General features: G+C 54.5%; 1 protein-coding gene across 4 annotated transcripts in view; it reads right to left on the reverse strand.

The window, feature by feature from the left end:
* PLEKHM1 (pleckstrin homology and RUN domain containing M1) overlaps window positions 1–12,823 on the reverse strand; it is a 46,388-nt gene that overhangs the window by 3,464 nt on the left and 30,101 nt on the right. For 3 of the 4 annotated variants that reach the window (XM_014849415.3, XM_044745800.2, XM_044745802.2), the window contains 4 exons: window positions 10,466–11,386; window positions 7,872–8,017; window positions 4,607–4,800; window positions 163–226 (listed from right to left, as the gene is read on the reverse strand). In XM_014849415.3, coding sequence (XP_014704901.3) covers window positions 163–226; window positions 4,607–4,800; window positions 7,872–8,017; window positions 10,466–11,386 — 1,325 coding nt within the window. Of the gene's footprint in view, window positions 1–162; window positions 227–826; window positions 2,515–4,606; window positions 4,801–7,871; window positions 8,018–10,465; window positions 11,387–12,823 lie in introns of those variants that run through there. The other variant, XM_044745803.2, reaches the window with a different exon arrangement.

The following is a 12,823-nucleotide window of genomic DNA, read 5'->3' on the forward strand; positions in this document are numbered from 1 at the left end:
GGCTCAGCACTCCCCCAGGAAGTGTGGGACGGGGGACCCTGGTCTGAGGTGCTGAGAGCCTGAGACTGCTGTCCTGCCTCAGCAAACTGCAGCCCCCAGCTCACTTCTGGTTCCTCTAGGAATGAGGGCCCTCTGGAGGTCCGGGCGGGGGGACATTCTCACCTGCTGCAGGTCAGCGACACTGTACTTGTGGGGAGACTCCAAGAGATAGTTCCTGTGGCTGAGCCTTCAGAGAAAACACAAGAGATTCCCTGGAAGGGTTGCCAAGACCTGGGCCAAGCTGTGTTCTCACTCTGTCAGCTGCTAACCAGCCACAAACACCTCCCTCCCAACGGCAGTCAGCGGTCAGCAGCCGGGGCTTGGGGCTCGGCACCTGGGCTTCCAAGTGACTAGCTGATGGCACATTGGGCAAGTTACTTAACCTTTCTGAACCTCAGGTTTCCTTACCTGAGAAACAGAGCTGTTCTCAGGATTAAATAATTTATCTAAAGCATTTGGCACAGTGCCTAGCACATAGTAAACAATTAAAAATTATCCACTATAGTTAATAACATCGTATTATATAACTGACATTTCCTAAGAGTAGAACTTAAATGTTCCTATATGTGTAAATAAGTAAAGTGAGGTGATGGATGTGTTAATTAACCAGATGGGAGGAGCCCTTTCACAATCTATCCATATATCAAATCATCACGATGTACACTTTTCAGTTTTACAATTTTGTCATTTATACCTCAATAAAGCAGGAAAAAACTTTTTAAATTTAAAGGTATAAAAAATAAACTATCTATAAAAAAAATGATGAGGATGATGATGAAAGTTAACACTTGGTACCAGGAACTGGACTAAGAGCTTTACATATATTCACTCATTTAATTCTCACAATAATCCTAAGAGGTTGGCACTATTATAATCCGAATTTTGAGAAGAGGAAATGGAGGCACAGAGAGGTTAAACAACTTGCCTGTGGTCACACAGCTAGCTAGTAAGTGGCAGAGCTGGAATTGAATGCAGGAGTCTGATTCCAGAGCCTGCATCCTTATCCACCCGATGAATTCCTACAGATGTTAGCTGTTATTACTTCCACTGTTACATACCAGGGACAGTGCTGGGGACAGAGATGCACAGGACATGGCCTTTGCCCTCCTGCAGCCCCCGGCCTAGCTGAGGGACACACATTCAAGCCTCCAGTTTTGGTGCCATGTGGGAGGAACTGAGACATGTCCTAAGCACAGCAGATCCCGTTTCAGAGGCGGGTGAGAGGCAGAGGACAAGGGCTCAACCGCCAACCCGGCTCTAGTTTCCGCCTCCCCAGCAGCAGAGATCCCAAGGGCTACGTCCGGAGGGAAGCAGAGGAAGCACCTGCAGAAACTCCCCTGGTACAAAAACCTGCCTGGGTTGCTCTGTGTGTCTGGGTGGTACTGGGGTCAGGAGGAGAGTCTCCGTGTCTGAGGAAGCTCGGGAACCTGTTCCAGGATGCCCCGGACGTCTGGGGGCAGGATGATGCCAGGCCCTGGGGCATTTGGAATGGGGGCTCGGTCATGCCCCATCCCAGGGCCTCAGTTATGGTCCAAGGGGATCCCGATCCAGGGCAGAAAAGGCGAGTTCCACCAAGCAGCCAGGCAGGCCACGTTGTGCTGTGCGGGGTGAGGATGCCGCCGACAGGCCACTCAGTTCACAACGCTGGTTTCCCCGGTAAATGTCCAGCTTTCTGGGAACAGGAAGCTGCCATTTATCACCAGAAAAACGCAGGGGGCGGGTGGTGCACAGACTGTCCCTGAGCTGCAGGAAGGGTGGGGCTGATGCGGATGGAGAGCCATCTCTGTCATCTGCCCTGTGTCCACAGTCACGGAAGCCCTGGGGGCCAGCCAGGCCCAGGGCCCTCCCTGCAGCCAACGTCCTGCTGTGGGGTGAAGGCAGGCAGGAGTTCCTTCCCAGTGGCAGCCCTCTGGCTGAGTCCCCCGAGAGAAAGGGGACCTACACCTGGTGCCTGCCCAGTCCTTCTCAACCCTTCTCGCCCTCTCAGCCTCCACTCTGGCCTCCTCCCCTCCTGGGCTAATTATGACCACGGCCCCTGGGCCCCAGTGCTGCCCACTGGTCTTTTCTAAGCCTCTGATCAGATGGTCCTGTGCTCAAAACCCTTCAGCGGCTCCGCACAGCTGGCAGAATAAAATCCAAACGTCTTTGGTGCAGCACGCAGGGCCATCGAAGTCTGGCCCCACACCCGCAGTCCAGAGCACTGAGCCCCTCACGGTCCTGGGAGCCACATCCCGCCCCTCCACGCCATGGTCCCCTCGGCCAGGAAAGCAGCGCCTTCCCTTCCCCTCTCTTCTCTTCAGCTCTTTTCGGAAATTCCAGTTCACTCCATCCGTGCTGCCGCCGTGTGGAGACGCCTGTCATCCCATGTGCAGACAGAGCGGGGTCTGGGCTCCAGCAGCACTGATGGGGGCCAGCTGCAGGAGGGTCCATCTGAGCTTTCTCTTGATTCTTTCATACTGTTTGAATATTGACTCTCTTTGTAAAGAAGAAACACATTTATTTAAGCGGAAAAAAGAACTCTGCAAACCCTCCGCTCAGATGTCATCTCCTCTGGGAGCTTCCCTGGCCCTCTGGGTCCTGACAAGGCTGGGTCAGGTGCCATCCCTCAGAGCACATGCCATGCTGACCCAGGGCCATCTGAGTGTATGTGTCTGTGTCCCTTATCAGGGACTCTGAGCCCTCATGTGGCCCTCACCACAACTCTAAAAGGCCACATGAACACAGGGATCATTGGCCTATTTTATAGGCAAGAAAGCTGAGGCTCAGAGAAGTGAAGAAACTTCCCTGAGTCACCCAGCAGGTCTGGGGCTGGGCAGGGGCTGCCCCTGAGCTCTCTCCCCTGCCCCACGCTGCTTCTAAGCAGGTACTACCAAAGGTGGGCCCTGCTCTCCTGAAGGCTAGGTGCGCAGTAGGTGTGCAGAGCTGCACCCAAGGATGGGAACAGCAGGGCCAGAGGAAAAAGGCAGGACTGCCCTCAGTGCCCAGCACAGGTCAGCTCAGACAGGTTGGTAAGGCTGGTGACCAAACAATCTCAGCAGGATGGGGACAGGGAGTGAGGCCGTCACCCAGGACCCACCCTGCAGGCACCTGGCCTACTCAGGTCTGCAGAGACCCCTCGACTGGGCAGGGTGATGAGGTCCCACCTGACCCAAAATTTCACCACCCTGGCCAGGGGGCGGGAGGGCACTCTCTGGAGCCCCGGGTCCTGGAATCTCAGAAAGGCTGGGAGCGAGTGAAGACCCAGGTGCCAGCTGATGATTGAGATGGACAGAGCCTCCCTGGGAAGCAGCCTTCGAGGGCCCCTCATGGTGGCCCCAGAGGGCTTTCTGTTCTTCCAGGCCCTGTGGAGGGGACGAGGGCGCAGCCGGCTGCCCTGGAAGCCTGAGGGCCAGCCTCTATCCCTTGCTAAGAGAGCTCCCGGCAGCAGCCCCCTCCTTGAGCTCCGTGGACCTGCACTGGGCACCGCCTTGGCCCTGAGGAGCCGTGCAGGAGCGGCTCTGGGAGAACGGGAGCCAGGACTGAGGAGGCACAGCCGTTAGACAGGTGGTCTCTGCCAGCCGTGTGGTGAGGAGTGGCTGGAGGGGGAATATGGAGGCACTTGTGAGCTGATCCAGGTCTCCAGGACCCAGCAACGAAGTCCCCCCTGGGTGGAGGCACCAGCTCCTCCGCCTGAGGTCTGCGCTCCTGAGGGCCCCAGGCCAGCACAGCCCCGTAGAAGGCGGCAGCCTGGGCCACGACCTGGGGCTTGGAGGGGTTTATGACGGCACAGAAAGATCCTCTAAGTCCATGCTGAAGTCCAGCGTCATCTCCCAACTCTGAGCAGACCCCCTGGCCTGGGTACTGAGAAGCTTCTTGAAGGGCATCCTGTGGGTCCCACCCCAACCTCACCCTCTTCCGAGGATTTGGGAGGGATGCTGCCATGGACAGCAGCAAAGCAGCGATGGGAGGGAGGACTGGCCAGGGAAGGGAGGAGCCAGGGCGACACAGCCCTCGCTTGCCTCTCCAGCCTTCCCCTCACCGCTCTCCCGTCCACTTCCCCCCCCACTCCCCCGAAGTTCTCCCGGTTCCTTCTAGGATTGGGGTCTTTGTTCATGGCCTGTGTATGTCTTTCTTTCCATCTGGAACACTCTTTCCTGCTTCTCCTCCACTTTCTCACTCTTACTCATTCTTCAGGCCTCACTTTAGATGTCAGTTCCTCTGGGAAGTCTTCCCCTCTCCGCCCTCCTCCAGTCCAGGTTAGCCATCCCACCTCTCTCCCGGCCTCTCCCCAGGGTGTAGTGCTGGCTTACTCCCCTGCCTTCCTTCAAGAGGGTGGGCCCGGGTCTACCTTGCTCAGTGTTGTATCCCACACGCCTAGCCCAGTGCTGGGCACACAGTATGTTCTTAATAACTATTTGTCAGATGAATGAATGAATATGTAAACAAAAGCCACTCTGAAAGCATGTGATAATTTTCTAAACGAGATGGGAGGATCTCCGTCCAGTCCTGGCATTTCTCCCAAGAGGACACCTTGCGTGGGCACTGGCCCATGTGTGTGTGCCTGCGCGTCTGCGTCCAGGGTGCTCACCTCTTGCTTAGCTCCTTCAGGGCTCCACTTCGGCACAGGCCCAGGTAATCCCCCAGAAGCTTCAGCTGCTCCCGGCTCCTTCCAATGAGGCGCATCCGCTCCACGTGCTCATAGAGGGACGCGTTCACCAGCTGCAGGTTGATGAGGGGCTGGGCCCGGATCTGCGTCAGGAACTTCAGGGCCTGCCGGCAGATCTGGGGACACCACCAGGCAGCGGGGGGTGGGACAGAGTGGCCATTGGGTGAGCAGCTCAGGGCCAGGCACTGTATTATTTACTCATTCCCTACCCTGCAACCACCCTCCAAGGGAAGTGGTGCCATCTTCGTTTTATAGATGTTCATAGTGAGGTTCAGAGAGATGGAGTGACTTGGCCTAGGTCCACAGCTCATAAAAGTCAAGATCTGAACCCAGTTAATCTGACTCCCAAACCCACGCTGCCTCCATGGCACAGCTGCTGCCCCTCTGCGACTGCTGGGAGGGAGGGGGGGCTGCTCTGGTTACCGCCCCTCTCCTCCTGGCCTAACTCTCCCCACTATTTCCTGTCCTCCCAGCCCCCATTTTCCTGCCCAAAGGAAACAGGCACTGCCCTACCCCCACCGGGCCCCAGCGGCGCGGCGACTCAGGAACCAGGTGACTGCTCTGAGTCAGGCTCCCACCACAGGAAGCTACAGACTAGACACAGCTCCACGAGAGCTTTCCCGAGGGAGCTCTGCAGCAGCACCAGCTGTGGCTCCCCAAGTCTCGTGAGGAGGTGAGTGCGCAATCTCAGCCTCTCAAGAATGATGCTTGGGTCGAAGGTGCTACCCTCAGTCCTGACCCTACGGCCAAAGCCAATTATTGAGCACCTGCTGTTTGCCACACACTGGGCTAAGGACCTCAACCACATCCATTCTTCATCCTCAGTACAACCCAATGGGGAAGATGTCATCACCCCATTTTATAGATGAGGAAACTGAGGCTCCGAGAAGCTAAAGTGGCTTATCCAATCCACCTGTGGAAAGCAGAGCCCAGGTCTAAACTGAGGTGCTGTCTCTACACACTTGGCCACCTCACTAGGTAAGGAGAAAGCCCTCTCCCTCATGGTCTCCTCCTTGCTGAGGTGAGAAGGACGGAGGAGCCGAGATGTTCTCCACTACCAATCACCACACAGTGGCTGGGAGCCAGGCTTTCAAGTCAGAGCTGGATTTGAATCCTGGCTCCACTACTTCCAGCTGTATGACCTTGTGAAACTTACTTAACCTCTCTGTGACTCAGTTTCCTCATCTGTAAAATGGGGAGAATAAAAGCACCTACTTCATGGGATTATTTTGAGTTTAGATTGAAAGAGATAATCCATGTGAGCTCCTGGCATGTAGCATATCCTCAGTAAATGGAAGTTGCCATCAGACTCTGTGAGTGCCTGTTGTGGCCCAGCTGTCCCCTAGAGGGTTGGGAATAGAACAGGGCCCTTGGGAGACTGTGACACTGTGGGGGTGGGGAGGCCTCTGGCCTCCTGTCTCCCAGCTCCACTGTCATCTCCCGCCTCCCCACAGACAACTCTCCCTTTTCCCATTTCTCAGAGCCCTGAGGTACCAGCCCTACAGCCTACAGTGGCAAAGCCCCGGTGACTCGGGTCAAACTGCCAAACACTGCGGACAGGCAGGGGATTCCTGCTCCCCAGGGACTGCTCCTACCCTGTGGGCATGGAGCGGATGGACAAAGAAAGAAGCCCAGTCCTGGGCTGACACCCTGCCAAGTGCCAGATAGGCCTCGCTCAAGTGGCTTAGCCGGAGTGGTAAGAGTGAGCAGTAAGGCCCTACCCTGTGAGGCAGCCACTTCCTAGTCTGAATGCCCTGTCTTTACCAGGCCAGGATCTTTGAGAGAGAGCTGGACATTTCCTGATCTCAAATACGCCGAGAGAAGTATTGTAATTTCCTAGTTGGAGAAAGGAAGTGGCACAAGGATGACAGTAATGAACAAGGAGATGGCTCAACAGAAGTATCCGGGTGTTGTAAATCATGAGTGTGTTTTATGGCCAGAGGGTTCTTTGCATTTGTACTGATCTTGAAACCTAATTTTCTCTATGTAATTAGTTAAACACTTAACGCTGAGGGCAGGAGTGGGGACAAGGGAGCCAACAAAAAAGTCAAAGTGCAGCTGCCGTCTTTGGGGTTCCTGTCCCCAGGGGGTGGAGGCTGGGGTGGCAGAGATTCTGAGAATCACACCCTCTGTGCTCTGATGAGGACATGTCCACGTGTTAAGGGCTGCACGGCCGGCAGACCTGGGTCTTGAGAGAAGCAAACAACTTCTTCCTTGTGTTTCTGGGTCTGTCTTAGCAGAAAGCCAAGTTTGTGCCCTTTAAGGCAGACCCTGACCAAGTGAATTAGGGGCAGAAGGTGACAGGCCTCAGGAAAGGGCAAGGGCACTAACGTAAGGACCATCGAAGGGACTGCGGTACCGTCTCATTCAGTCCTCACACAACCCTGAGACACGTACTGTTGTTAACGCCCCTTTAGAAACAAGGAAATGGGAGTTAAGTAATTTGCTCATGGTACTCAGCTAGAAAAGTGGCTAAGCCCAGTGGAAGAAGAGGAAAATCTAAAAGATCCTAGAATAATTCTTATTCAAAAACATTTAGTGAACATAAAAAATACCCAAGATATAAGACTAAGTGAACAAAGCATGATAAAGCAATATGAGTCCAGTATGATACCAATTTTTAAAAAGTAGATGTGTATGTAAAAAAACGCACAGAAAAAGCTGACTGCTCCAAGGGGAAGTGCAGCCAGCCACGCAGCCCATCCATCCGTCCATCCATCCACCCATCTATCCATCCAGTCATTCATCTATCTATCCATCCACGTACCCCCATCCACCCATCCATCAATACACATCCATCCGTCCATCCAGCCATGCACATCCACCTACTCATGCATCTACCCACCCAAATCATCCACCCATCTATATATGTGATTTATCCTTCCTATCTATCTATATGCTGGTGCCTTAAACAGTTTTGTCTGTAGTCATGGGGAGCTGCAGAAAACCATCCTCAGAAACCCACCTGAGGACCAAGGCAGGCATTAACAGAGCTCTGCCCAGGGGCAGTAGATCAGCACCCAGTTTTTTCTTGGCCAGCTCCCCTACATCATGGGACCTGAACCAGTGACCTGGCTTCCCTGGAGCCAAACTCCTCCAAACAGATGAGCAGCAACAAAGAGGAGTGGCCATTCCTCTGTCACTCAGCAGTCCTATGTGGCTACCACTGGCTGGGGTCGAGACTTACCGGGCGCTTGGTGAGGTCCCAGTTGTGGATGACCCTGGCGGGAATCACTGAGGCATCGTCTTGGTGGCAGATGTCACAGTAATAGAGGCCAGAGAAGGCACAGAGCTTGGGTCGTACAAATGAGAAGCCGATCTGCCGGGAGCAGCCTGGGGAGAAGGATGGAGGGAGAGTGAGCAGCAGTGGGGCCACAGTCAGCTCCTGAATAACAGAGAAGCTACTAAGACATGATGGCCTGCTATTTAAGCAAAGTATAAAGATAAAAAAGGAGGATACAAGATCAAAACAACCATCACTCATATGTCCACCACTTGGAAACAAGCCCATTGATTAATCTGTACCACAAAACATTGCAAGAATTATCATCACCATTTTACAGCTGAAAAAACTGATGCACAGAGAGGTCAGGAAACCTGCCTGGTTCCCCAGTGATTAAGCAGCATAGCTGGGATTCCAGTTAGGGTTGGCTTGGTTCTAGAGCCCGCATTCTCTTACACCCGGCTGCCTTTGTTCAGTGTTCCCACTGTTGCTCACCAAAGCCAGCCTCCTCTAGGCCCACCCCTCCACTGGGGCCCAGAAATGGAAGCAACTAAGTCTAGGCCTCAGCAAGCAAGGAAGGTGCTAGGGACACGGGGCCGGCCACCGGGAGTTGGGGGGAAGCCAGGGAAGTTGGGACATTATTGCCCGGTGCCAGCTTGAAGCCAGAGCTGCCTGACACCTCAGGACAGTGGTGCAGGGCCCAGCTTCAGAGCCTCTGCTGGTGGACCCTCCACAGTTGGGGGCAGTGGCAGTGGGAGTGGGGTGTGCCCAGGGCAAAGCAAAGGCCTGGCTCAAATCCTGAGCACACGCCCTGCCTCCCACAGGGCCAGGGGAAAGAGTGCCTCTGGCCTCGGGACCAGAAGGGCTGGCTCTTCTGCTTACCGGCTGCCTATCCCGACCTGCACCAAATTTTTACGAGGTTCTATTTCAGTATCTGTAAAATTCAGCTACCACTTGCTATTTTGTGGGGTTATTACAAAGTTTAAATGAGACAAGGTTTTGAAAGGGCCCTGCAAACTATGAATGCGAGCCAGATGTCAGTGGTCGGCGTCTGCCTGCCCACTGAGCTGTGCTTGCGGGCGGAAAGGAAGCCTGGGCTCCCCAGTTTCAGGCTCAGCCGGCAGGCTGGCGGGTGGCAGGCACGATGAGAGCTGCCCCCACCAGCATTCCCACCCATGGGGGGGGACCATCCCCACAAGCCCTGGGGGCTGGCCTCCTCCCTGAGCCCAGCATCCATAGGCTGAAGGGCAAAGTGAGTGTTAGGGGCTGGTGGGGGGTGAGGGTGAATGGGGGCTTGAAGATGTTTTCTGCAGGAAGCTCTGCACTGCCTAGCTTCTCCATCCTCCCAGGGCACCAACCGCAGACCACTTCCTTCCAGACGCCTGAAGCAGGCTTTCCCCGCCTGTCCCACAGGCTCCACCTCGAAGGGACAGCTCCTAAAGTGCGGCTCAGCTTGTGGCCACATCTCTTGCTTTGGCACTCTGCAGCGGAGCAACCTCCTCACAGCTCACCTAGAGGGCCCAGGGTGATGCAGATGTGTGTCTGGACTGAGAGAAGGGCTAAAAGTGGAACATGAGCAGTGGAACATCACGCAGCCTTGAAAAACAGGGGAGTGGAGAGGCCCTGTGGGGACCTGGCTGAGAGCACAGGTCTGGGACCTTCAAGGTCCTCCTCCTAGCTCTGCCACTTACTAGCTATGTGAACCTGCGACAAGGTAGTCACCAGCCCTGCGACCCAGTTTCCTTGGCTATAAACAGAGATCCCTACAGGCTTGTTGTGAGGATTAAATGAGATAATCCAAATCAAGCATCTGGCCCAGTGCCCAGCACAGAAGAATTAGATTTGATGATAATGATCTAGCAATGTACTGACTTGGAGTAATACCCATAATGTATTATTAAGTAGAAAAAACCCAAGTTGCAGAACAATATATATAGCTGTGCTGTCCAATATGGTGGCATGAGCCATGTGTGCTCATTTAAATACATTTAAATTTTAAAAACCCCTGAAAATTCAGTTCCTTAGTCACAATAGCTACACTTTAAGTACCTAGTAGCCACATGTGGCTTGTAGCTACCATGGAAAGCACAGATCTAGAACATCTTCATTAACACAGAAAGTTCTATTGGACAGTGCTGAGTAGTACAAACCAATTTTTGTAATTTTAAAAAATTGAGTGCACCTGCAAAAGCATGCAAGCGTACTTGGAAGGGTACTATGCTCCTGCTCCAAAAGAATATGACAATAAAGGAGGTAGGGTGCTGAGCTCCCTGGAACTCCCTGAGCAGAGAGCAGCACACAGCGGAGCTGCCACCCACAGCCCTCAGCAGGAGGTGGCAGGAGGGGGAGGCGACAGGGGCTCCCACAAGCAGGGGCACTGGCCCCAGTGGGTGCTGGGGAGCTGCAGACGTGCAGAAAAGCTGTATTTGCTGCAACATCCCAGGGGTGGGATGGGGCAATGGTGAAAGGCCAGGATGAGTGCAAAGGCTAAACCAGGAACCCCACTGGAGGCAGAGAGAGGCTGGCAGGCTGGGGGTGGCAGGACAGCAAGTCAGCACCTGCGCAGAAGCAGCCCTGGGAGTCGAGGCCTTTCTCCGTGGGGATGGCCACCAGGTACTGCAGCAGGAAGCCGTTCTCCCGTGTGGCGAACTTCAGCACCTCCTGACAATTTTCATCCAGACTGCCACCAAGTGTCACTGCCTCCTCGGCCGTCTCCAGGTAGGACGCCAGGACCTTGCGCACCAGATCCCTCCACAGGGCAGCCTCCTCAGCATTCCCGGCCTGCAGCTTCAGGACGGCCTTGGCTGTGATGATTTTGAAGAAGGATGGGCCCCCGAGGCTCGTGTCTGGCAGGATATCTCGGATGGTCTCAATTCCATGGCTGTCAGTTAACATCTTCTCGTTGTTTCTCAGGCGGAAGCATTTCAGAGCCTCCAAGGACAGGGAAAAAATATAGGGCACCCAGGTCCTGTCCGCGTAGAGGTACAGAAGGGATTCTTTAATGGCGTCTGGCTCGGGAACTTGGGCAGAGGACCAGTTGAACTGCGAGCTCTGGAGCATTTCAGGCTCTGTGAGCAGGTCCGAGTGGGCAGGGAAGCCACCCTGGGGGGACTCTGCGGGGTCCTCAGGCTCGTCTGGGTACTGGACGTTCACCCACTCGTCCTCCTGCTGGGGCCGGTACTTCTGCAGGGCCTCGCGCACTCGGTCGAGCCAGTCCTCGGCTTCATCCTGGGAAGAGGCACGCAGGGTCAGCCTCTTGCCGGAGAAGACCAGCTCGAAGCGGCCGTCGCTGTGGGCCGGCCCCACAGACTCACAGCGCAGCAGGGAACAGCTCTCCACGCAGGTGCGCTCCTCGTCGCTCAGGTAGAGGCGGAACTCCAGCGGGGAGAGCTCGCAGAAGAGTTCCTTCCAGATGCCCATCGCCCCCCGCCGCTCCACGGTGCCCAGTTTCATGAGACCCCGGAATGGGTTGGACAGCCCTGGAGGCAAAAAGAAGCACTTTAGACAAGGGGCCTGTCCCTTTACCACCCAAGAAAACCTCCGGAGCCCGAGGTCTTGTAGTGGGTGTGGACGAGTGACTGCCATGAGAATACAAGCCAGCCGTGGGCTGGATGGGAACATCTTTTGAGTGCCTCCATCCCACCCTCACCCTCAGCAGCTGACCTTGTTCCTGAATGTCACTGAGAAAATAAAAGCGCTCAAAAGATGACCTCCACATGCCCCTCACTGCACTCCCTGCTTCCGGCATCTGTCCCCACACATGACTTCCCTCCTGTCGCCAGGGCTGAACTGACTGTGCTGCTGTCTGAGGCCAAGCCTCCACTTGTGCAGGGGTCCCCCCCACCGCCTACTCAAGGACAAGGATGGCTCTCCAGCAGCCTCCCTCCCTCTCCTGTGCTGCTGTTTTCTCCTTTCTTTCCCAGATCCTTCCCAACAGCACACAACATGCTGCTATTTCTCCCATCTTTAAAAATACCTCTCGTGACTCCGCTCACATCTCTAATTATCACCCTGTTTCTCTGTCCCCTTTATAGAAAACCCCCGAGGAGTATTGGAACTGTCTCTAGTTCCTCTGCTCCCAGGCCTTCTTGAACCTGCTCCAATCAGGCTTTTGGCCCCTCATTCCACAGAAACTACACTTGGGAAGGCCACCAGGCCTCCCCTTTTCACCAGATCCAAAGGCCAATCCTCAGTCCCCATCTGGCCTGACCCATAGCATCACTGGACACAGCTGAGCCCTCCTTCCCTCCTGAAGCACTTCCCTCTCTTGGCTGCCGAGACACTGCCCTCGGTTCTCCTCCATCCTGACTGGCCATGCTTCAGACCTAGACTCACTCCTCCTCCTCCGCTGACCCCTCACTGTTGGAGTGCCCCAGAGCTCAGTCCTGGGTCCTCTGCTCTTCTCTATCAACACCCACTTCCTAGCTGATCTTACACACTCAGGGCTTTATGCCAACAATGCCCCAATTTTTATCTCCAGCCTGGACCTTGCCCTTGAACTTCAGATTCAGATCTCCATCTGCTCCATGTATGTCTAATAGGTTTCTCAAACTTGACACATCCTAAAATGAATTCTTGATTCTCCCACTCCAAACCTGCTCTCTCCTAATGTTCTTTGTCTCATAAAATGGCAAACTTCATTCTTCCAGTTGATTGGGCTAAAACCTTAGAGTTATCTCTGATTTTCTTTCGTTCACACCCTGCATCCAATCCATCAGCAAATCCTGTTGGCATATCTAGAATCTTCCACGTCTCACCACCTCCACCACTACCTCACAAGTTCAGCCCAGCGTCATCCCTCGCCTGGGTCATGGCAATGGCGTGCTAACTGGTCTCTCTGCCCTGGCCATCCTTCAGCATACAAGCCAGGATGACACTACCATTTAAAAGATAAGTCAGACCATGTCCCTCTGCCC

The sequence above is a fragment of the Equus asinus genome, chromosome 13, assembly GCF_041296235.1.
Source record: "Equus asinus isolate D_3611 breed Donkey chromosome 13, EquAss-T2T_v2, whole genome shotgun sequence".
Taxonomy (NCBI): domain Eukaryota; kingdom Metazoa; phylum Chordata; class Mammalia; order Perissodactyla; family Equidae; genus Equus; species Equus asinus.